Genomic DNA, 25,504 nt, shown 5'->3' on the forward strand with positions numbered 1-25,504 from the left:
TATTAATACTATGAATGCCAGTCTCTCTTGGCTAAGTGTTGAGGAAAGACTGACTGCATCACTTCTTGTTTTTATAAGAAACGTGTTGGAAATTCCAAATTGTTTGCATAGTGAACTTACACACAGCACTGACACACACACTTATGCCACCAGGGGTCTTTTCACAGTCCCCAGGTCCAGAACAAATTCAAGTAAACTTACAGTATTATAAAGAGCCATGAGTGCATGGAGCTCTCTTCCATCTTATATAGCGCAAGTGAACAGCAAACCTGGTTTCAAAACACAAATAAAGCAACACCTGATGTCACAATGCCTCTCCCCCATGTGACCTACTTGTTGTGCGTTTGTACTGAGGTATGTGTAACTGATAGATGCACACACACACTACATGTTAATGTTTTGAAATGTAAATTGTAAAGTATTTTGTCTGAAATGTATTTTTCGTTATGCGTCGGACCCCAGTAAGACTAACTGTCGCCATTGGTGTCTGCTAATGGGGATCCTAATAAATCAAATCAAATGACTAGCTCACATTAAGGAATATCTGGTATGGGGAGTTCATTTTCAAAATAACGTTTTAATCCTCTCACCAGACCTGCAGCACTATACAGAGACTGTAGATGGCACTACAATACAGCTTGGACATCAAAATCACTGGACTTTCCCCTTCCCATTCTGTCTAGTGTCCATTCCTATCGGTCACCTTTTCTGCATCTCCCTTGGCCGATCATGGTCCACTATCTTACCTTCCTCTGTTATATGGGACCTTATGCATTCTCGCCCCAGCCCTGAGTCACTTAGCATCAGTAAACTGTACATTTCTAAGAATCTTTATTGTTACTTTCTATTGTATTCGTTTGTGGTAGATTCTATCTATTAGTGAGTGACTTATCTTTAGCAAAGACTAATTCAAATCCATTTATCATAGAGATGTGATTAGCTTTGCAACGTACTACTGATGGTTTTCTCACAAACTATGTTGCGTTATATAGCGATAGCTTTATATAGTTTTAGCGCTGTTGGTTAGAGCTCACGTATAGCCTACATGGTGAGATTATTATTATTTGTCAAACGGCAGCCAAACAGCGATTATCATGTCACAATAACAAGACGCTCGATATTTATTGGGAAGGCGCATCAAGCTCATCACCTTGCACTTTCACCACCCTGTGAAGTTCATCATAATTTATTTAATCTGTAGCCTAATAAACTGCATGGTTTCCCAAATCGTAGTGGGAGGACCTCACAACATGTCATCGCGTGACTCCGAGTCTACTTCGATATGATGGTTATTATACCAATATTCGCGCATAAAAGCGTTTCCATCGACATATCCCGCACAATTCATTTTACCGACACAAAAAGATCCCACTATGTCTAGCGTATTGAGTTTTGTCAACATTTGGAAAGTTTCCCGAAAAATGCTCTGTTTCCATCAGGCTGGTCATTAAATGTTTTATCCGACATATACTTTACTAGCATAAAAAGGTTTAATGGACACCTCCTTAATTGGTATGGATTAAAAAGCACCGGACAGTCAAAAACACTATGAGGGATGTCAAATTATAACAGTGTAGATTAAGGAAAGGAGACGAGGAGGCCAAGTAAGAGTATTGATATGCACCCTCAGTCTTCTGACCAGACCACTCTGAGGCTCCACTGCTGGTTAGCAAAGGGTTTGTCTGAGGGTTTACACGGCTCACATGAGAGCTCAGAGCTGTTTCCCAGGATAGGCAACCTGTATGTGTGTATGTTTGTTAGAGAGTTTGTATAATGGGTGTGTGTGAATATTCTGTGTACATTGCATTGCTAGTTATTTTGGAGTTTTAAGATCAATGATGTGTGTAAACTGGATGACTGACTATGCAGTTTGTGTATATATGTATATTTTTCAAATGTTTGCCACCGAAAGAATGTACCTTTTTAGCTGACATGGGTACAGAAATTATGTGTGTGACAGAGAGAGAGAGAGAGAGAGAGAGAGAGAGATGAATGGAGAGAGGGAGGTTCCTGATCCTAATCTGGATTTATTCTCTACTCCCAGTCCCAGTAGAGTTATGTAATGACTTAATCTAGGCCTGTCAATCAAACTTACACAACTCTCTCTCCCTTTCCCTATCCTGTCTTTCTCTCTCGCTTTCACCACACACAGTATCTACGTAGCGTAGCCACTCATGTCTAATAATTTCACTGTCTCTTCCTTACTGCCTCTTAATTATATAATATTAATCAAATTCCAAAAAACGATGTGCATGACTCAGCTGCCTCTCATATCATGGTACTTGCAAGAGGAAACCTTAAGTCATTAAAGAGTATAACAAGATTAAAGTATAACACTGTGTTTTGACGTGAATGTCTGTGAATTATATATTTTTTACAAAACAAACAATTCATGAAATCCTCTATCAGACAATCCCGTGCCAAAGCTCTCAGTGGTCATCGCGTGACTTGGGTAAGTGACCACACTGCCATGCATCGTTCCAAGTGGATTTGCCTCTATTTGTAAGGATATTACATTCGCTTTTGTGGCACAATTCTTCCTTTGGTTATGTTAAGCCTGTTAAGCCTTGTTTGCCCCTGTTGATTTGGTTAGCCCCTGTGTTCTCTGGTGCTATATATTCTATTGTCCTTGCCTTTCATTGTTAGCCATTGTTCTTCTCTATTCTCGGAACAACCATAAAGATAAAGCACATATGCTTTATCTAACCATAGTGTCCCTACTTCTTAATCTACCTAAACCAACCCTCAAATCTATATAAAGATGCCATCCATTGAACTGTGGGAGATTAAACAGCAGTGTGACGATTGTGGCTCTCTCAGCTTCCTGCCATGCTGAGACCCTTATTCTGCAATCAGATAGTCAGGGATATTGTGTATAGGACCAGTATGGGATTGCATGTCTTTAGAACAAAAAATACATTTCATGTGTCCTAATCTCAATCCCTGCTTCCGGTTGTCATTCTGATTGTCATTCTGATGGTACGACACACACACACACACACACACACACACACACACACACACACACACACACACACACACACACACACACACACACACACACACACACAGAGAGAGGGGCATAGTAGGTATCTCCAGAGGCAGACAGGCAGTCAGATTATTCAGAAGTTAATGGTTGTATTAAGCCGTAGATTACTGTTGAGATATCGTTCCTCTGTCTACAGATGTGAAACAGGACTTATCTACTAATGCACCCAGCGCCAGCCATCTGTGGGGCAGGGAGGGTGGAGCAGGAGGCATACAGTGGGAAGTGGGTTGTTAACACTATCTGTAAAATATAATACAAAGGCTCAACCAGGAAGGGCTGGCATTGAACGGGGGGCAGCGGGAAACTCCATACATGATCTGTGTGTGGTAATGTAACTAATGTTGCCTGAACCCTGCCCCCCCTCCACGTCCTCTGGGGGCTGAGTTTCCCAGAGGATGCTGTGAATCGGAGCTCGTCTCTCCCAGGTGGGCAGGATCCTCTAATCCTCACTGGGATCTCATCCATCTGCCCGCTTCTCCCCAAACGTCTGATTATTTAACCTAGGACAGCACAGCCCACCTCACTGCCCTAGAAAACAAGACATAGCCCCACACAGGCAGAAACTGTAGAAATATACAGCATGTGTGTGTGCGGGTGGATAGGACAGATTTACTGAGTAATTCTCAATAAACCCAGAATAAATTATGTTAATTGAGAAATAGTAATGTATGGGTCTGTGTTAGGGAGTATTTTCCCTCTCTTTTTTACCTACATGTAAGAATGCATGTTCTGTAAACTCTGCTCTCTCTTCTATCTCTCTACCAAACTATTGACAAACACTGCATTGTGAGTTTGTGCTATGTGTTTTTTTTAACCTCCACTAAATGCCCTTAATACTGAGGTCGGGAATGAGAATGCTCTAATCCAGTGTGCTATGATGTGACGTCCCTGGTCCGTTGCCCCCAAGCTTTCCACAGCTTGCCCTCCACCCCTCCCCTACACACACACACATCCCCTGGATGCAGCACGTCGGCCCATTGCTCTGTTAATCCAGTGAACACTCACTACGATCTGCCTGTACGCTCTGCTCTACTCTTGAGCTCTGCTGATCCAACAAATGAATGACAGGACACCTCACTCTGAGAAGACACCAACATTCTGTCCAGGATTATAACACTGCTGTGAACGTCATCAGATCAGAGCCATTAATTGTGTGCTGGGGCTCCACTGGGCTCAGTTGGGCCAGTTGAGTATGAGGTCCCATGCCTGCACCGTGACTTTCCTCCAGCCTGTTGCTCTTTACCTCTGTAAGGATGCCTTTCCCTTATCTATTTTTGTATTGTATGTCTGTGTGTCTCTATCTGTGTGTGTTATAGTGATGTTACTTTAGTGTGGTGAGCGCAGTGTGATGCTTCAAAATAAGAATATTTTAAACTGAAGTGATAGCATAGATAGCAGGGCAGGAGTGATGGTTTGGTATGGAGTGATGGTAAGTTGGTCAGGAGAGGAGAGCAATGGTATGGGTGAAAAGGTATTTCTTTCTGAATCCATTCGGAAATGAAGGAGAGAGGTTTTACGAAGCACTTATCCTAATGAAATACATGCTGTTCTATCTTGTTCGGAACAGCGCAGTGTGTGTATGTTTATGTGTGTGTGTGCCCTCCCACTCTCGTCTCTCCAGTTGTGGGACAGCTGGAGAATACTATCCCACTGAGGTTTGTGCTGAGGATGAGGGTTATATGATTAAAGGCTATATGAATGTTACGTTGAGAGAGAGAGAAATCATGCATGTCGTGCTAGGAGACAAGAGCAAGAGATTCATGTGTAGAGTGTGTTGTATTCACCCCAACCTTCCCCCTGTGGTGATACTAATCTTCATGTTCCTTCTCCACCCTCTCTCAGGGCTAATGTGTGTGTGTTTGTGTGTGATGATGTGGTTGTTTGTTTGTATGTTTGCCAATGTGTGTACACATATTGATTATACACACACACACACACACACACACACACACACACACACACACACACACACACACACACACACACAGACACACACACACAGACACAAACGCGCACACACACACACACACACACACAAAGACACACACACACGTGATGTAACTCTGTAATACATAATGCAGGCTGATGAACAACCTTGTTCCGATGCTAAAATCCCAGACGTCAATAAAAAAAAGAAAAGTAATCTATTAACAGCAGTGGATAACGAAGCTTATCTATCTATTGTAATTCACATCGATATTCTTCACTCCATCCCCTCAATCAGGTCTGGCACCTGTGTGTTGGGCTGCTGCGCTCCCTAGCTCCTGTGGCGTCATCTACAAGAGCTTTGCTCAGTGTCTCCTCACTCTGGGGGACAGTCTGGGTGACACACAGAAAGAGCAGAGCACACAGGACATTGACACAGTCTGCAGGTGAGTCTCTCTCTCCCACTCCAACTTCACACCTACTCTGAATCACTCCAGCTTTTTCTCCTCGCATATTCTCCCATCTCCTCACACACATAACTGTTGTAAATGTGAATCTAACTAAATCACATTTTCAGACCAAGTCACTCATACAGAATCAAACTGACATTTCTGTCACCCAACATGTGCTCCAACACCTGTAAACACACACACGTCACACTCCCTTACACGTCCCTCATTCACAACCTTCAGATTTCCTTAGTTTTCCTTTCATTTCCTTTCAAAAAACACACTCCCTCACAAACCACACTCAAGTTCTCATGTTGTCATATTTGCCCCCTTGCAGGTCATGGGACGCGTTCCATGTGTGTGCGAATGCGGCACTTGCCGGTTGTCCTGGAGATGCAGCGGCTGTGTGGGAGTCTCTGAGGCAAGAGTCCAGGAAGACACAGTTTTCTGGAAACCTCTATGACATGTGTGCCAGCCGCACCACACTGGCACCCAATACAGTGCCCGTGCCACCTTCACAGAGCCCACCAACGTCAGACCAGACCAATCAAGAAACTCTAAAAGGGCACACGCATCACCTTGGACCCGCCTACACCACGCTTCTGCTCTCAGCATGCATCTCTTTACTGCTCCTGCTCAGGATGTAGCCCTGATCTCCCTCAGACTGCTATAGGCTCTCTGTGAGTCTTGTGTTTTACTGGACTGAGCATGTATTAACCAACACACACCTGTAAAACCCCTTACTCCAACACACACGCAAGCACACAACCCCTCACTCCAAAATGCGTACCTCCTCCAACATGCATACACACACAGGAATGTACATGTATGTAAACACACACACACACACACACACACACACACACACACACAGAAACGAAAGAAAACACTCCCAAGCGTTATGGAAGTCATTATTGTGCATATTATGTAAAATAACATTTCTATGTCAACCTCTCTGTGCAATTTTCTGAATACCACCTATCGTTTATCAGAGTGAAGAACTGACATTACTGATAGAGTTGCTCTATAATCTACATGTTGTGTGAACTCTATTTTTATATGTAACATGTGAAGTGGGGACTCCATAAGATAAATGGCAATATGCAAGAGCCATGTGCAATCAAGTATTATGCTAAGATCAAATAATGGTTATGAGAAGCGAGTATCAAAGCAAGTAATATTTAATAACTTTATAAAATGAATGGATTCACATACAAGGCATAAAGCTTAAGTTACAAAGCATTAACAAGCATTATTGTTGGCATGGTCAGAGAGAGAGAGAGACAAAGAAACTATGTCTTGAGCCATGGCACATAGCTCATGAGAGAGGGAGAAAGAAAGAAAGATAGAGTATCTCACCACAGCAGTTCAGGAACAAAAAATAGAAAGAACAATGAATCTAAGACATTTTATAATGTCTGAGTTGTTTGGATACAGAATCTGAGTTGTTGACCAAAAGCATTACTGTAAAATTAACCTCAGATCAGATATCAGACCTACAGACCTGTAAAGACAACAGAACGTCTGCTACCCAGAGGTGCAACAACGGGGGTTGGTGAGATCAACACAGAGGAATCCTTGTATACAGTTGATAAGTAACTCTAGGGGCTGGGCCACCCTACACATATATACACTTATGTGTTTTTATATGAGCTGTAAAATGTATTTTACTCACCCACCACCTGACTAAATCCCTTTATTCCCTAATCATGGATTATTTCATTGCCTGTGTGGACACTGGGCATGGAATAGCCATCACTACTACACAGTGTGCCTGTGGATTTATTATGTTATGTTTCATCATAATGTAAAAATGATAACAGTAGCTGCACTTCACTTAGATACATGTTTGTTTTCATAGTTTAATGTGAGGTTGCTTAGAGCAGTTGCTTTAAGGGGTGCATGCTTTGTTTCATTCAATTGTAAAATGTGAAATCAGACACACAGCTGATTAATCCAGACAGGGAGATTTGCTAATTCATGTGTTAATTTGTAATAAAATATATTAACAAGAATATGTATGGTGTAGCATGTAACGTGCAATGTGTGTGTGTCCTGTACGTGTGTGTGTTTGTAATCTTTGCTCTTAAACCCTTTCATAACAGAAGGTCATGAGCAGATCAATCTAATCTGTCTTTGTTCCTGCCCAGCATCCCTCCATGCCCCCTGACAGCCCAGGACACACACACTCCACATCCTAGCCATGTGTCAGAGTAGGGGAGGGCAGGGGGGGAAGAGGGAGATGGAAACATGAAGAGATGGTGAATTAGGATGTGAACATGGTCATGAACAGAAATAAATATTTAGAGAATAGTAGACAATCCCATTTGTTCATGCGTGTGGGTATGACAAGAGAGATGAGGAGACAGGTGGATATATTTTTGGTTAATCCTCTTTTTGGTACCTTTATTTAAAGACCCAATCTACTAGAATATATGATCTAGTCTCCCTGTCACCAGTATTTGACCTGGGCACTGGGCCATGTTATCTCACCCTCAGGCCCGGGTAGATTAAATGATACGGGAGAGTCTGTGTAGCTCAGTTGGTAGAGCATGGCGCTTGCAACGCCAGGGTTGTGGGTTCGATTCCCACGGGGGGCCAGTATGACAAAATTATTCTATTTTCTAAACTTGTTTTTGTTTTTTATGTTTTATTTTCTGTAAGAACGAGCCAGTCTATTGCATATCTGAGGTGCACATTTGGTACTTAAGTGCCACCTAGTGGTATATTTTAAGTATTTGTGTAACAAGCAATGAGACAAATTCACCATCCTGTATTTATAACGTGTTCTTTTATGAACCCTGGCTATAATCTGCCTGGGATTATCTTGGAATGGACTTGAATGCAGTTCATTAACATTTCATTTAGAACACTGAGCCTGAGAATACTGAATATAAAGTATAACCAGTAACAGAACAGCTACGAATAACTAACAAAAAACCCAACCCAAAAACATTGTTTTGAGTGGAAAATGTGTTGGGTGTAAACCAGTGGCTGCGAAATAACTCAGTTATCTCTGTGCTCCATAGCAGCTCTCTGTGCTTACATTGTACCTGTCTTCAGCAAAACAAGGCTTTCCCAGATTAAACACATAAACCTAGTGTTGTTAATGCTATCACAACCTTCTGCAGGGTTAGTCCAGCTCCTCAATGAGACAATGTGGTTTGCTGGCTTCAGGGCTCTGCCTCTGTCTGGGTTCTCCCTGACGTTCTGATATCACCTGCTCTGGGGCATCCCCCGCCTCTGGGTCCAATGCTACTAGGTGATTGGTGGGCGATTTGTTTAACGTGTTGTCACAGACTCTGAACAGTGAATGTGAGCATGGATCTGAGGTGGGTGTGGTCTTTGTGGTCCACACTGTCCCAATCTGATGTATGATTGGGTCTTCATCGTTGTTGTCCGCTGAAATTACCTCTATCTTTGGCCGGAATACTCGCTGGAAACACAGGTGGTCAATTCAGACACAACACAGCTGACTTAAATACACTCTGTGCTGACTTAAATGCTGTGTTGACCTAATAAAATATTAGTATTTGAGACTAATTGAGAGACTAATTGTGTGTATTTGGAATATACCTGCTGACTATTGTACAATAAATGCTAAAGGTATTCTTTATTTTGGGTAATCATAGTTACAGCCTAGTGTGTGGTATGTAATGTACCTGAGAGGAGAAGATGCAGGTGCTGTCTGGATCTTCAACGTCCACATCCTCCAGGTCAGGGAGATCCTGTGGAGAGTCAGGTGACCATTAGTCAGGGGTCAAGGCTTTAGTGCTCTAAATTAAGGTTAGAGTCAAGTGCTAAATGATAAGAGTCTGAGGCAGTCTGAGCTTTTGGATAAGACACTGATGGAGAGGGACTTGATAACAACAACAAAACGTTATTACAGTGTAATAATCACTCTATTATAGTGATAGCGACTGGTAATGCTTGGGTGTGGTGGTCAGTCTGACTCACATCAATACGAAGTGGTGGGCGTGGCTCCAGGTGGATGGTCTCCAGGTCCTCTGTCTCCTCTAGCTCGGTCACCATTGGTCCAGGACCGTGCTCTACAATCACCCCAGCTGTCTGAGACTGTGGCTGGCCACATACTGACTGCTCTCTCTCTAACTTCTGCCTTCTTTGTAGTTGTTCTCTCTTTGACTGGTTTACATCTAACAGTTCTTCCTTTAAGCTTTCTTCTGCTGCTTGCTCTCCATCTGGCAGATCTCCCTCTTGGTGCTCTCTCTCTAGTTGATCTCCCTCTTGGTGCTCTCTCTCTAGCTGATCTCCCTCTTGGTGCTCTCTCTCTAGCTGATGTCCCTCTTGGTGCGCTCTCTCTAGCTGATCTCCCTCTTGGTGCTCTCTCTCTAGCTGATGTCCCTCTTGGTACTCTCTCTCTAGCTGATCTCCCTCTTGGTGCTCTCTCTCTAGCTGATGTCCCTCTTGGTGCGCTCTCTCTAGCTGATGTCCCTCTTGGTGCTCTCTCTCTAGCTGATCTCTCTTCGGATCCTCTCTTTCTAGTTGTTCTCTGTCTAGCTGCTCCTTCTGTGGCTGTTCATTCCATAGCTCCTCCTTTTCTGGCTGTTCTCTCTGTGTCTGTAGGAACTCTTCATGGGCCTCCAGACTGTCCTCCACAAACGCCTGGATCCTCTCCTCCCAGCCCGGGCTCTGATTCTGGCTCTGGTTCTCTTCACTGGGGCTCTCAAGTTCTGGAGTTGTGGTGGTCTCACACTCCCCTAGAAAAGGTCAACACACCCTTATCAAACCTTCTCTACGTCGTGTGTGTATGAGTGTGCAAGTGTGTGTGTGTGTCTGTGTGGATATGAGTGTGTGTGTGCGTACCTCTCTCTTGCAGCTCTCTGAGTCGCAGTCTCTCCCTGGCTTGGTCTCTGATGTTTGCAATAGCGTCCAGACTCTCCTGGATCTTCCTTCTCTCTCGCGTTTGCCACGATTCCCTCTCCCTGCGCTCCCCCTCCGGACCCGCTGTCCCCCACGCCTCCGCACACGCCCTTCATATCGCAACCACATGATAATCATACAGCAACCAAAGACCAACATCACAGACGACACAATGATTCAACCATAAGTATGACATGCACAGGCAAATAGAGACCAACTGGTAATGCACCTGTCCTTTGGGAACACAGGTCGGTCATCCAGGTACGTGAGCTGTTTTAGACGTATGATCATAGTCTTCCTGTAGTATGGGATTTTCTTTATCACTTCATTTCCCATCAGGTTCAGCACGCGCTGAGGAGGAGGGAGCAACAAGGGTGTAATCACACACATACACAGGCTTTGGTATATTATCAGCATGAAGCAAGAGTATTAGCATGTTATAGTCAGTGTGTCATGAGCATGGGCATACTAATGAATGAAGATGATATGATCTCTATTAGCATACAGTATCGTTCATCTGTGTGAGCCGGTTGTGAGTATATCTTCTCACCAGTTCAGGCATTCTCTCCAGCACAGTGAGGATGTCTGGGTCATCCAGCAGGTTGTGGGACATGTCCAGTACACTGAGGGAGAGGCACTGACTCAGATGCTCCACGTCTCCCACTGTCTGCAGCTTATTATGGGCTATCTGCAGGGTGCCCAGATCAGGCAGGCAGGCTGGGAAAATACTCACAAATCAGATTGATGGAGACACATTTATACGCACTGAGATAGCCTGATAGGTGTGGTACATAGAGTGAGGACAGACTCACCAATGTTTTTGATGGTGCGTATGTAGTTGTTGCAGACGTTGAGGGTGCAGAGCTTGCTGAGTGGTTCTAAGTTCTCCAGATTGTGTATGAGGTTCTGGTGGAGGAAGAGGCAACGTAGGTCTGTTTGGGCCTGCAGGTTCTGGATGCGCTGCAGCCCGTTGCACTCCAGCCAGAGACACTTCAGCCCTGTGTACTCCTCCAGATTATCTATGGTGGAGAAGCCTAAGAGGGGAAAACACAAAACATAAAACAAATAACATTAGAATACTACAAGAACACTAACAGTGCAGTTGTATTCCACCTACAATTCTATGTAGATCACACAAAGCTTATGATTAGAATTTCTATAAATTATTCATGCACAATATATCTAAACCATCCATAAACAACAACAATAGTTCCACACACACCTTTGAAGTGCAAATACAGTGTGTCATTCAATCGAGGTGTCATGTAGAGTTTATTTTGCTTGCAGTGGTCCTTCAGAAATGTCTTTGTCATTCTGAGGAACATAAAGCGTCACTAGTTAGAATGCTAGACAGAATGAACAAGAATGCTAGTAGACTACTGATAGCCAAGTCCTAGCTTTTAAGATGACCTTGGACCTGAGTCCTTCTCCTTTTTCTCTTGTTGTTGGGCTTGTATGAGTTTGTCAACTTCTGTCTGTGAGGACACAGAACGTTCTCCTTCGATAACGTTTGCCAGGGGGCTGCAGTTCGCCGTGGAGGCCTCCTCCTCTGAAGTGAGAGAGGAGGATAACTTTAGACATGGCTAGACACATGGGTTGATTTAACATGTTGCCACGTGCTGACGATTATGCTAAATTATATTTTTAGTGAACTGTCTAACCATGATTACTGGAAGTTGTTGACATCGTGTCCAGCAATATTTCTGCATCTCCAGCTTGCAGGGTCGTCCTGGAGTCCCCGCCACTCTCTTCTTCCACCTCACCGGATTCGAGGGGTATAGGATGCATCGTCGATAGTTTTAAGTTATTACTACTACTATATACTACTTACTTGTTTAGTTAACAGTTTTTGATTACGTATTAGCCAGTTGAAATAACTTGTTATAAACTCCCTATCAACTATTTTCCGGTAAAGCTTTTCTGTTTCCATAGGAACGGTGAAACACCAAAAGACGACCGCCCTCCTCTCATGATTGGGTGTGCAAGCCAGAGCCATATTTTATTTATACTGTCATACTGTCATACTGAGAACAAGGTCTCTTTTACAGATGAGCCCTGAAGTTCAACTGAAGAACTAAAATATTTTTTTACACATGACGTCATAGTGAGAGTTGCGCGAACCTTTTTAACTGATAGGTCTATTTGAAAAGCGTAGCTTTCTATGAAGACATCTAGATATTTGCTTACCGTTGCAACACGTTGTTCCACGCTAGTGCAGTGACATGAGCAAGACAGAAGGGGGAAACACGAGCATGCGGACGCGAAGCTTCACTCAAACCGAGCTGGACGCGGTGTCCCGTTCCTCTTATTTCCAGCGCATATTACCGGAGGTAAATCAAATGCATAGCTATGGGACATCAAATATCCGCCTAGGCCTACATCATTGCACCACAGTGTATTATTCTCATCTGATATGAGTTGCAGTAAACATGGGAAAGTCAGTGCCTTAGCCTTAACTCTGTGCCAAAAAGGTCAAAGGCTGTAGGCTAAACGAACAGATGCTGGTCTATTGCCCTGCTCTAAAGACATGGCCCAAATACAAAACCTAATGTAAAAGGGAGCACATTTCCAACAAAGGTCTACGAGACTGGATTCACACACTGCTGCCATGTAGCAACTGAGGTGGTAGGCTACATCCGGGGCAGGGCTTGTTTTGAACCAGTAATCATGTCGTAAAATATGCTTCCAGGGACGCTACTACCGCCAATGATGGCATTAGCCAATCACAGTGTTTTATATACACAACGTGAGGACCAAGGAAGGGTTTATGATGCAGTGTTCCACCTCAGGGAGGGGTATGAGCCCAAAGTGTCTACGTGATGACAAGGCTGTGAACCTTACACTGAACATTAATAAGGAGGTAAGTATTTACAAAGCCTCTTCTCTGGGCCATAATCTTTCTGAAGATGTACCTTCATTTTTGCCAGTCCACTTAGAACTCCTCCTGGCCATTATTGATGTCAATGATTGATGAACCATTTTGTCCTGCTGCACCAGGAAAGGGGTAGGCAGGTGCCTGTTCTCTCATCGTCTATGTAAGGCTGGCGTGTGGACAAGCCCCTGGAGGCTCCCTACAAGAAGAACGCATGCGTGCAGATGGTGAACAAGGGGTTCTTCCGATCCCGAGGGACCTGCATCCCACTGGAGACAGAAATAGGAGAGTTGAATGAAAAATGCAAACCTTAATAAAAGATGCAAAGTGAAACTTTATGCACTGTAGGATATACAGCACCAGTCAAACGTTTGGACACACCTACTCATTCAAGGGATTTTCTTTATTTTGACTATTTTCTACATTGTAGAATAATAGTGAAGACATCAAAACTATGAAATAACACATATGGAATCATGTAGTAACCATATTTTATATTTGAGATTCTTCAAATAGCCACCCTTTGCCTTGATGACAGCTTAGCACACTCTTGGCATTCTCTCAACCAGCTTCACCTGAAATGCTTTTCCAACAGTCTTGAAGGAGTTCCCACATATGCTGAGCACTTGTTGGCTGCTTTTCCTTCGCTCTGTGGTCCGACTCATCCCAAACCATCTCAATTGGGTTGAGGTCGGGGGATTGTGGAGGCCTGGTCATCTGATGCAGCACTCCATCACTCTCCTTCTAGGTACAATAGCCCTTACACAGCCTGGAGGTGTGTTGGGTCATTGTCCTGTTGAAAAACAAATGATAGTCCCACTAAGCCCAAACCAGATGGGATGGCGTATCGCTGAAGAATGCTGTGGTAGCCATGCTGGTTAAGTGTGCCTTGAATTCTAAATAAATCACAGACACTGTCACCAGCAAAGCACCCCCACACCATAACACCTCCTCCTCCATGCTTTACGGTGGGAAATACACATGCAGAGATCATCCGTTCACCCACACCGCGTCTCACAAAAACACTCCAGACCAAATAACACATTTCCACCGGTCTAATGTCCATTGCTCGTGTTTCTTGGCCCAAGCAGGTCTCTTCTTCTTATTGATGTCCTTTAGTAGTGGTTTCTTTGCAGCAATTCGACCATGAAGGCCTGATTCACACAGTCCCCTCTGAACAGTTGATGTTGAGATGTGTCTGTTACTTAAACTATGTGAAGCATTTATTTGGGCTGCAATTTCTGAGGCTGTTAACTCTAATGAATTTATCCTCTGCAGCAGATGTAACTCTGGGTCTTCCATTCCAACACAACTGATTGGCTCAAACGCAAGAAATTCCACAAATTAACTTTTAAGAAGGCACACCTGTTAATTGAAATGCATTCCAGGTGACTACCTCATGAAGCTGGTTGAGTGAATGCCAAGAGTCTGCAAAGCTGTCATCAAGGCAATGGGTGGCTATTTGAAGAATCTGAAATATAAAATATATTTTGATTTGTTTAACACCTTTTTGGTTACTACATGATTCCATATGTGTTATTTCATAGTTTTGATGTCTTCACTATTGTTCTACAATAAAGAAAAACCCTTGAATGAGTAGGTGTGTCCAAACTTTTGACTGGTAGTGTATATGTCAAACACACACACACACACACACACACACACACACACACACACACACGCTCTCTTATACATTTGCAACCGGAAAGAGAGGATCCGGACAGAGATCCGCTAGAGAGCTAGCAACAAGAGGGTTGGAGGTCAGCCAGAGGGAGAACAAGCACAGCAGCAGAATAATGTACTGAGACTGTGAGATAATGGCATTTAAGCCCTTGTTCTACTTACCCAGAGTCAGATGAACTCATGGATACCATTTTTATGTCTCTGCATGTAGTATGAAGGAAGTAGCCGTAGTTTTGTGAGCCAATGCTAACTTGTGTTGGCACAATGACTGGAAGTCTACAGGTACAGTAGCATTGCGAGAGAGAGCATCTACAAAAAAGGCAGACAGAGAGAGAAGTTAGAGAGTGGTCAGTACATGGCCAGCCAAAGTCTCAGACAGCTGAGGTGATCATAGAGCAGAGTTGGAGAGTAACTAATTACATGTAATCAGTTACATATAATCTGATTACAAAACAACTGTAAATGGAATAATTTACATAGCCAGCAAAAATATTGTAATCATATTGAAGATACTTTTGAAAAACTCTATGATTACTTCTTGGTTTACTTTTAAATGTAGAAAGGATGTGTGTGAAAAAATATATTATGACACCTTTCTTATTTCTCAATGACATTCAACTCATCATTGAAAAAGGCACACGTTTAAATTTGTTCCACCTGAGCGAGTCTGACCACAAGTCAGAGACCACAATGATGACACACCAAATGCATTTGATGGATCCTTTCTGTCTTCTTCTAATGCCTCTTAAAGGGAAAGTAATCAAAAAGTTAAGTAATCAGATTACGTTACTGAGTTTGGGTAATCCAAAAGTTACGTTATTGATTACAATTTTGGACAGGTAATTTACAGATTATATTTTGAAAGTAACCTACCCAGCCCTGTCGTAGAGCACCATCCTGGACCAATGGTGACCGAGCTAGAGGAGACAGAGGACCTGGAGACCATCCACCTGGAGCCACGCCCACCACTTCGTATTGATGTGAGTCAGACCGACCACCACACCCAAGCATTACCAGTCACTATCACTATAATAGAGTGATTATTACACTGTAATAACGTTTTGTTGTTGTTATCAAGTCCCTCTCCATCAGTGTCTTATCCAAAAACTCAGACTGCCTCAGACTCTTATAATTTAGCTCTTGACTCTAACCTTAATTTAGAGCACTAAAGCCTTGACCCCTGACTAATGGTCACCTGACTCTCCACAGGATCTCCCTGACCTGGAGGATGTGGACGTTGAAGATCCAGACCGCACCTGCATCTTCTCCTCTCAGGTACATTACATACCACACACAGGGAAAGAGGAAGAACCTGAGATAATGTATTCTCTATTGACTTACAGCCCTCTGCTGCATGCTATTTGTCAGCTGCACCTGAGAGATGACCCTATGACCCCTGACCTGGTCCTGATCCTAAAGTTTACATTACAAACAAGGAGGGTTTTCCATCTGTCAAAACTGACAAGTTGTACTTGTAAATCACAAAGGTTTTACCTGCTGATCATACAACTCATTTCATTTAGCAAGGATAGCTTCGGGAGACTAGATCATCCAAATAAGCAGTTGTCAGGTGAGCTGTCAGCATGCGTCACCCACAGGAGGTTGGTGGTACCTTAATTGGGGAGAACGGGCTCGTGGTAATGACTGGAGCGGAATCACTGGAATGGTATCAAATACATCAAACACATGGTTTCCAGGTGTTTGATGACATTCCATTTACTCTGTTCTGGCCATTATGATGTGCTCCGGTGATACTGTTTGCTGTTGGCACGAATCACTCTCGTGCCGAATTCCTTTGAGCATATTTTACTCTCAGTGGGCCTCTGTGTAGTCTGAGTTAACCCGAATTCTAGAGGAATGTCGCTAGTATCACTTTTACGCACATGCACCTTTATGCACCGCGCTCCTCTCCCTATACGTGCCGCTGCCAGCCACCGTTTTTCATAGAACTGGACAAAGAGCTGATAACCACTAAACAGGACATATTATCCCACTAGGCAAACACTGGTTGAATCAACGTTGGTTCCACGTCATTTCAATGAAATTACGTTTAACCAACGTGGAATATACGTTGAATTGATGTCTGTACCCAGTGGGATGTCAGGTGTCCCAGTCACACAGACACACACACACACACACACACATTAACGGTCGCAGCCTGGTATCATATTTGTCACCTCAGAGTGAAATGTGTTGGCTGTTTTATTTTAGTCCACCTCGGATTCTCTTGTGTAATTATGGCGCGTGGAAGCCTTGTGGACAGAAAGAGCGGTCACCTAGGGTAGGCCTATATATACAGTATATGTAGCAAAAATGTATGAATGCCGACTTTTTCTTTCTGACGCCATAACGCTGAGGACTCGATGGGACTGGAAACTTCAGCGACACTTCATTTAAATTAATTTCCTCACACTCTATTGCTATTTGATGCTCGACGCGCTTGAAGGCAGAAGCGCTTTGGAGCGCACCGGTAACATCTGCCATCCCGACCCCAGCAAACTGTACTGCAAAGACGGACAAGGACGGTGACTTGTGTGGCCAAACATGGAAGAACTTGCCCGTGAGAGTATCAGCCTGTTGGCGAGGTCTGCGTCGCACGCGGATCCCCCACGGCTCGGTTCGTTCGGTGCCATCTTCATCATGCTCAAATCTGCCCTCGGCGCGGGACTGCTTAACTTCCCCTGGGCTTTCGAGAAGGCGGGGGGAGTGAATACAGCCATCAGCGTTGAAATGGTGAGCGCAATCAATAAATCGAGAACCAAAATAGTGGGATTGTTAAAAAAAAAAAAGGAAAGTAATAAAACAGAAAACCTTTTTTTGTCCACACAATCAAGACGTGTTGTAACTAGGTGTCAATTCAATCAAACATACACTATGGGAAATCTGTGGAAGTCATAGCACCCTTGCACCATGTTGCACCCTTCATTAAAGTCAAAATGAGTTTACTTCATCCTGTAAATACTGAAATGTTCTCATATTAGTTTGTGTGTGTGTGTGTGTGTGTGTCACAGTGGCGGACTGGTCTTCTGGCATATCAGGCAAATGCCAGATGGGCTGGTCCATTTTTAGCCCAGTGGGCCTGTTTTACTTTTCTTTTGCGTAAAATTAACTGACTAATAATGGGTGCCTCAAGGAAAAAATGGGCCGGTGTGGAGGCCTCAAGGAAAGAAATGGGCCAGTGTGTGGGCCTCAAGGAAAATAATGATCTGGTGTGTTAGAAATGCCAGGACTGATTTCTGGTCCTAGTCTGCCCCTGTGTGTGTTTGCCTGTGTGTGGCGGCATACACCCATGGCCTAGGCCTGCTTTGTTGAATTTCCTCTCCTTGGTGTGAATGAGATGCATCTTTTCACAGGCTAACTCTAATGAAGGGCTCATGGGTCAAGAGCCGGGCAGGCGCCCATGCATGTATACTGTAATAGCAGCAGGACCCACAACGAAGACCTGCGTGTGTGTGTTTGTGTGCATATGTGCTTGTGTCTGTGTGTGCATGTGTGCTTCTTTCTGTATGTGTCTGATTGGTGGATGATTTAATCCATCAGGGTTATGACACACAATTATTCTAGTGGTTTCCTTCTCACTGTATCATTGATGGGGAACATGTTTTGCATTTAAACTGCCAAGTGTGAGCTCCCTGTCAAACTTCTATCACCTATCCAAACAATTTTAGGGATTTAATTCAGGGAGGAAGGGAGAATAGCGCTGGAACCATTTACATGCTCAGACATAACGATATCTGTACTGCAAAACACTCTCTTTCACCCCGACCCCCACCCCCAGGTGTCACTGGTGTTCCTGATCAGCGGATTGATCATCCTGGGCTATGCCTCATCCATCAGCAGAAAGAACACCTATCAGGACGTGGTGCGAGAGGTGTGTGGGGGAGCCATCGGCCAGCTGTGTGAGGTCTGCTTCTGCTTCAACCTCTTCATGATCTCTGTGGCCTTCCTGGTGGTGGTGCAGGACCAGCTGGACAAACGTGAGTGATAACATCCCGGCCAGCATTGGCACAGCATCACGCCATTCCCACAATGGCCCTGTAGCCACAGATATAAATGGATGCGGTTATCTGGTATACCGATAGAACCACCAACGTCCTGAATATGTTTTAACGTGCGTCTATGAGGGTTTTCCATTAGGTGTTTTCATCCTGTTGTTTCCTGTGTGTGTTCCAGTGTGTGTGTCTCTGTATGAGACGGTGACGGGGTCCTTTGAGGGCGAGATGCCGTACCACTGGTATACAGACCAACGCTTCCACCTCTTCATCATGTGCCTCATCTTCATCCTCCCTCTCTCCATCCCCAAAGAGATTGGCATCCAGAAATACACCAGGTGTGTCGGTTGGAGCGCGGGTGTTTGCCTGTGTAGTATGTGTTGTGCATGTGTGTGTGTATTTGAAATTGGGATACTACATGGTTATTCATACTCCCTATTTCCCCTCTCTTTCTTTGACTCTTTGTCTCTCTCTGTATCACTCAGTGTGCTGGGCACTCTGGCTGCTACATATCTCTGTGTGGCTGTCATCGTCAAATACTACATGATGGATGAACATTCGGCCGTCATTACCCCAGAGCACAGTGAAGGGTCAGTGAGTGTGTGAGTTGGGTTGTGTGAGTATGTGTATGTATGCGCATGTGTGTTTGTGTGCACGTGTTTCTTCGGCAAGTATGAGTATGCTTGTGCATATGTTGTGTGTGATTATCTGTTATTCTCTGTCTTCTGTGTTTTCTAGAATAGATTCATGGGCTTCAATGTTCAGCGTCGTCCCCACCATCTGTTTTGGCTTCCAGGTACAGAACAAGCTTTTAACTGTTTGAAGTCTGGAGGCAGTTAGTATCTGTACTATAGGGTTATGCATTTGCCTGTGTGTGTGTGTTACACTGCTACAACACCTATACTCTGTTTGTGTATTATTAGTATGTATATGAATGTGTGTTTGTGTATTATTAGTATGTATATGAATGTGTGTTTTTGTATTATTAGTATGTATATGAATGTGTGTTTGTGTGTTGCAGTGCCATGAGGCCTGTATAGCCATCTACAGCAGCATGGAGAACAAGAAGCTCTCCCATTGGGTGATCATCTCCGTGATCTCTATGTTCTTCTGCCTGTTCATCTACACCCTTACAGGTGAGCTGGCATGTCAACCATGGAATGATCCCTCCTTCCTTGAAGTAATCACTGATCAGTGGTTAGATTGGTGAAAGCAGTTGGATAGTTTTAGCGTTGAGCAGTGAATACCTCAAGGAAACAAGGATGGATTTAAAGATTCAAGTATGCATGACAAGGATGCAAGGAAGTATTCAAACAGGACCTGATGTCCAGCTGTTTAGTGCATTGTGGGAGATGGCGTTTAGACACTTGGCTATTGGCCATGCATTCTCTTCCAGGCAAGGCAGGCTGTCAGTCATATCCCTTTCTCTGTTCTCAGGCATCTTTGGCTTCCTGACATTTGGGCGCACAGTGGCGGCTGATATTCTGATGTCATATCCTGGAAATGATGTGGTCATGATCATTGCCAGACTGCTATTTGGAATCTCAATCATCACCATCTATCCAATTATACTTCTGTTGGGAAGGTAGGGCCCCACTTGGACAATACAGGCAGTTGTTTCTGTGTGTTACCATGTAACGGAGTCTGTGTGTGGACATTTATGTTAATTTCACAGGTCTGTCATTCTGGACCTGATGTTGCGTATTCGTCGCCGCCGGCGCGGTGGGGTCACACGCTCTTTTGAGAACCGCTGCAGAGTGATTCTGACTGTCATCTGGATCACAGTCACCCTCCTCATCGCCATGTTTGTCCCTGACATGAGTGAGGTCATCAGCGTTATTGGAGGAATCAGTGCCTTCTTCATCTTTATCTTCCCTGGTATGAAACAAAGTGTGTGTGTATGTGTGTGTGTGTGTATGTAGGCGTGTGTCTGAGGTTGTTTGTGAATCACAAGTGTTCCTGTGTTGAGCTGATCCTGTGTTTGTGTAAACTTGTGTCAACTAACATTGAGATGTGTGTTGCAGGGCTTTGCCTGGTATTCACTATGCAGTCAGAGCCTGTGTCGCCCATAGTCAGGTGAGTGGAGTAGTTTGAAGTTATGAGATCACCTGGTGGTGTTGAATTGAATCACAAACTGCCCACAAAACATGAGTTAACTGAAGTTGTGGTCCAATAAATTGCATACTATTGCATTACTATTGTAGACATTCATGAATGGACCTGATTGCACCCATCTCTTTCTCCTCTGTCTCTCTCTCCCTCTCTCTCCCTGTCTGCAGGGTGGTGTGCACTGTGTGGGGGGTGATTACTGTAATTGTTGGAGCCTTCATTTTTGGACAGAGCACTACCATTGCCATCATGGAGATCTTCCACAAATTCTGATAATCATCACCATCAGAACCACCAAAGTCACCAGCACTATCAGCTTTACCAGCATCATTATCATTACAACAACATCATTATGATTGTACCTGGGTTCTGTTTGAGGTTCATTATGTTTTTAAACTTGAGGTTTAAGGGAGTCAGAAGTCTAGAATAACATATTGATGTAGTGCTGCTATATCAACACTGCATGTGAGGCACATAACCTAATTATATTTTATTTGCTTGTATCCCAAATGTATGCAGTATGGAGCATATATGTCCTTGTTTATCAGATTTTATGTTTTCTGAAATAGTTTGAAAGAAGTACTTCACTTATTTATGGATTTTACTGCAACTGTAAAAGCACAAAATGAATGCATCTATAGTATGTTTGGAGGTTTGGATAGGGAAATTGATCTATGTATTTATGTATGCATGGACATGTATGTGTATTTGTAAATGATTCTTCCTTTATGGCCATCACAACTAATCACAACAGATATGCAGCTACAGTTCAGTCAGCGTGCAGTGTGTCATGTTGCAGAGCTGTGGCAGGGGGCAGTGTTGCATAGGGATGAAGGTAGGAAGACAATGAGTTCTTCCACAATGAGTTTCTTCCACAATGAGTTCTTCCACAATATTGTAAATAAAGACTGCACCTCAGAATGACAGAACATATGGAAACACTTCCGTTTTCTCTCCCTCTGTACCGTATTTCTATTTTTTTGCTCTGCATCTTTCCTTCTCTCCCGCTCTCCCTCCACACTGACCTCCCTCTATCCCAACTGTGAGTAGCAGTCTATCAATTATGGTGCGGTGTAGAGCCTGACAGCGGAGATGCTGAATTTGACTGTTATAGTGTTAACCAACATCAGACTCAGGAGTTATAGCAGAGTGTGAAGCATGTGTGTGAGTAGGTGTGAGTCGGTGAGTGAATGAGTTATGTGACAGAGTGGGGAAATGAGGGATATACTGTATCTATGCATAGAGAGACATAGGCCGAAACCACAGATCAGGCTGCTGACAACACACACAGACAGACACACACACACACACACACACACACACACACACAGACACAGACACAGACACAGACACAGACACAGCCTTTATACCTTATACACATTCACAACAGTGTAACATCATTATATCTGCCTCCTTATTTGCCCTTGGCAAATTAAATTCCTTAAATTCAATAAATTGGCACTATTAGAAGACAATTGAGTAATTACTGGATATTATTATGTAAATTAAACAGGAAGACAATGGAACTGACCTTCAAGCATTTATTTAATGTGACAGTGGCAGCACAAGATCACGCACACGCACACACTCACACACACACACACACACACACACACACACACACACACACACACACACACACAGCTCTGATAGCTCGCAAGCTGACGGTAGAATATGGTAATGATTACTATGGCTCAAGCAGAGGGAGAGGAGATTGGGGTTTGTGCATTTCCCCCCCCAGATCTTTACTGGCAGGGAGTGACTGAGAGGGAAACACTGTGCTCGGATGATCAATCATAAACACATTTAATCCTCTTAGTCACGCATTATTTGCTTTGTTATTTTGCTGTCAGGCTTCTTGAGAATACTTTAAACGTGTGAGCGAGTGTGTGTGTGGGTGGGTGTGTGTGTATTGAAGTTTGTGTGATTTGAAGATTGTACCGGCGTTTCAAATATACAATAATTATATCGCTAGTAGCTGACAGATTGCCCTGTGATCCATGCACAAGCAGGCTATCATAACCTACACTGCATTGCTCTGTACTGCCTGAGGTATCTAAAACACACGTCAGAGCTTGAATAAAGTAAATGTTCAAAACATGACCGTATCGCAGATGAAGAGATTGATTATGTAATTGAAGGCACCATCAAGGAGCAACTCTCTGCTTCTATTTATAGGTGTTTTTTTCTTTTTGAAGGCTGTTTGTTAATAGGTTAATTTTGAGAACAAATGCTAACGCTGTAATCTGTGGCAGATATTGCAATTATCGTCTCACTGCTGCACCGTCCATCATTGGTAATGAGAGGGATTTCTGTCCCTGCGGGAAGCAGTGTTTCTCTATGAGTTAGGGAATAACTGGAAACTGGGATAACAGGAAGTAAACACATGATACATAATCTACAGTATATGCATGAAATACACTGAGTATACCAAACATTAGGAACACTTTCCTAATATTGAGTTTTGCCCAGACTGAATTTGTCGGGGGATGGACTCTACAAGGTGTCGAAAGCATTCCACAGGGATGCTGGTCCATGTTGACTCTAATGCTTCCCACAGTTGTGTCAAGTTGGCTGGATGTCCTTTGGGTGGTGGACCATTCTTGATACACATGGGAAACTGTTGAGCGTGAAAAACCCAGTAGCGTTGCAGTTCTTGACATAAAAGCCTGGTATCTATTACCATACCCTGTTCAAAGGCGACACTTACTGTACATTTTTCACCCTCTGAATGGCACACATACACAATCCATGTCTCAATTGTCTCAAGGCTTAAAAATCCTTCTTTAACCTGTCTCCTCCCCTTCATCTACACTGATTGAAATGGATTTAACAAGTGACATCAATAATGGATCATAGATTTCACCTGGATTCACCTGGTCAGTCTATTTCATGGAAAGAGCAGGTGTTCCTAATGTTTTGTATACTCAGTGTAATAATAATATAATATGCCATTTAGCAGACGCATTTATCCAAAGCGACTTACAGTCATGCGTGCATATATATATATATATATTTTTGTGTGTATGGGTGGTCCCGGGGATCGAACCCACTACCATGGCGTTACAAGCGCCGTGCTCTACCAGCTGAGCTACATAGGACCATTAAGACTTGAGGCACAGTGACTGGTAGATATCAAACGGTACACGATATAGAAAATGATGAGTATAGAACTAGAACGACTAATGTTACAAAAATACAATTGAATGCATAGTGTACATCTAGAAATCAAAAGGGAAGACCACAGCCATATATTTAAAATCAAAACGTTGATATTCAAACAAAAAAAGGCCAATAGTATCAAATCAATGTAATAGCATGGAAAGGCTAGCCGGCTGGTCTGGGTAAGGCACTAGACTGTTGTGGAAAGGCATTTTGTTAGATCAATATGACTAGTGGTGAAGATCCCAAGGACAGACTGTAGAAACAGAAAACATTAATCAATTGAATATATCATAAACAAATCAATGGATTTTTTTTTTTTTTGTATATCAAATGGAAACAAGAAAACAATCTAGAAACAAAGACTCGATGTGCATTCTGAAGAGTATAGAAACAGAAATACTAGATGTGCATCTTGGAGAGTTCTATGAGTTTCCCTCCATAGAAGTCAAACTACTAGAATAAAATATGAACCGATTACATCCGTAGTATACCTAAATAATTGTGTAAAAATAATGATAAAACATAAAAAATGTAAGATAATAACTAAGGAATGATTAAGTGTGTCTCGTGTGGAATAAGACTTGCCATACAGACGATGTGGAAGGCATTCTGATAAACAGGTTTGGTCTATACTCTGAAGTTACAGTCGTGTGTGTGTGTGTTAGATGGTAGATTTGGAGAAAGACACTCTGAGGTGGTGGTTATCTCCCAGGTCATGGTTGTGGACATGTATTCACAACACATGGATACATTCAAGCACTCACAAGCACGAATACACACACAAGTCTTTCTGCATCAGAGCCAAAATTGTCACCTAATGGGGATGTGTGACACACACCAATGAGCTCAGCTTGGCCCGAACTAAAGTACAGCACATTGCAGACATCACACACAACCAGTGTGTACTTGAACTGCACAACAATATTGCAGTGTTCTCAACTGGCTCGCCCCTTCTCCATCGTTCTCTCCCTCTGCTTCTGCCTCTCTCAGGCTGTTATTCAGTAATTGAGTTGACAGTTAGAGGACACTTTAAGCTCGGTTATTCCTAATCAGATGTAATCTGATGTTCACAATCATCATGGGGAAAGAAAACTGCCGAGCAGAAGGAACGTGTGTGTGTGTCTCTTGCTGCCACTACATTCACATACACTATATATACAAAAGTATGTGGACACCCCTTCAAATTAGTGGATTTGGCTATTTCAGCCACACTCGTTGCTGACAGGTATAAAATCAGGCACACAGCCATGTAATCTCCATAGACAAACATTGGCAGTAGAATGCCCGTACTGAAAAGCTCAGTAACTTTCAACGTGGCACCGTCATAGGATGCCACCTTTCCAACAAGTCAGTTCGTTAAACTTCTGCCCCGGTTAAC

General features: G+C 43.3%; 3 protein-coding genes across 3 annotated transcripts; 2 read left to right on the forward strand and 1 right to left on the reverse strand.

The window, feature by feature from the left end:
* Nucleotides 1-4,773: 4,773 nt before the first annotated feature.
* On the forward strand, nt 4,774-6,071 carry LOC311111355 (neuritin-like protein; the record flags this gene model as incomplete). Its single annotated transcript, XM_084154073.1, has 3 exons — nt 4,774-4,813; nt 5,274-5,421; nt 5,762-6,071. 3 exons carry the CDS (start codon nt 4,774-4,776, stop codon nt 6,069-6,071), a joined length of 498 nt encoding a protein of 165 aa, XP_084010199.1.
* A 2,486-nt stretch (nt 6,072-8,557) lies between these two features.
* LOC311111356 (uncharacterized protein) lies at nt 8,558-12,093 on the reverse strand (the record flags this gene model as incomplete). Its single annotated transcript, XM_084154074.1, has 10 exons — nt 8,558-8,860; nt 9,087-9,152; nt 9,382-10,142; nt 10,249-10,415; nt 10,535-10,656; nt 10,856-11,022; nt 11,118-11,339; nt 11,528-11,619; nt 11,716-11,854; nt 11,976-12,093. The coding sequence occupies 10 exons, from the start codon at nt 12,091-12,093 to the stop codon at nt 8,558-8,560; spliced, it is 2,157 nt and encodes a 718-aa protein (XP_084010200.1).
* A 5,311-nt stretch (nt 12,094-17,404) lies between these two features.
* On the forward strand, nt 17,405-21,763 carry LOC311111547 (putative sodium-coupled neutral amino acid transporter 8; the record flags this gene model as incomplete). The annotated part of the gene is made up of 10 exons (XM_084154299.1): nt 17,405-17,593; nt 18,639-18,837; nt 19,034-19,190; nt 19,338-19,442; nt 19,591-19,648; nt 19,874-19,988; nt 20,290-20,437; nt 20,528-20,730; nt 20,877-20,928; nt 21,132-21,763. 10 exons carry the CDS (start codon nt 17,405-17,407, stop codon nt 21,232-21,234), a joined length of 1,329 nt encoding a protein of 442 aa, XP_084010425.1. The 3' UTR covers nt 21,235-21,763.
* Between the last annotated feature and the right edge of the window lie 3,741 nt (nt 21,764-25,504).

Source organism: Coregonus lavaretus, assembly GCF_964263955.1.
Source record: "Coregonus lavaretus genome assembly, chromosome: 37".
NCBI lineage: Eukaryota > Metazoa > Chordata > Actinopteri > Salmoniformes > Salmonidae > Coregonus > Coregonus lavaretus.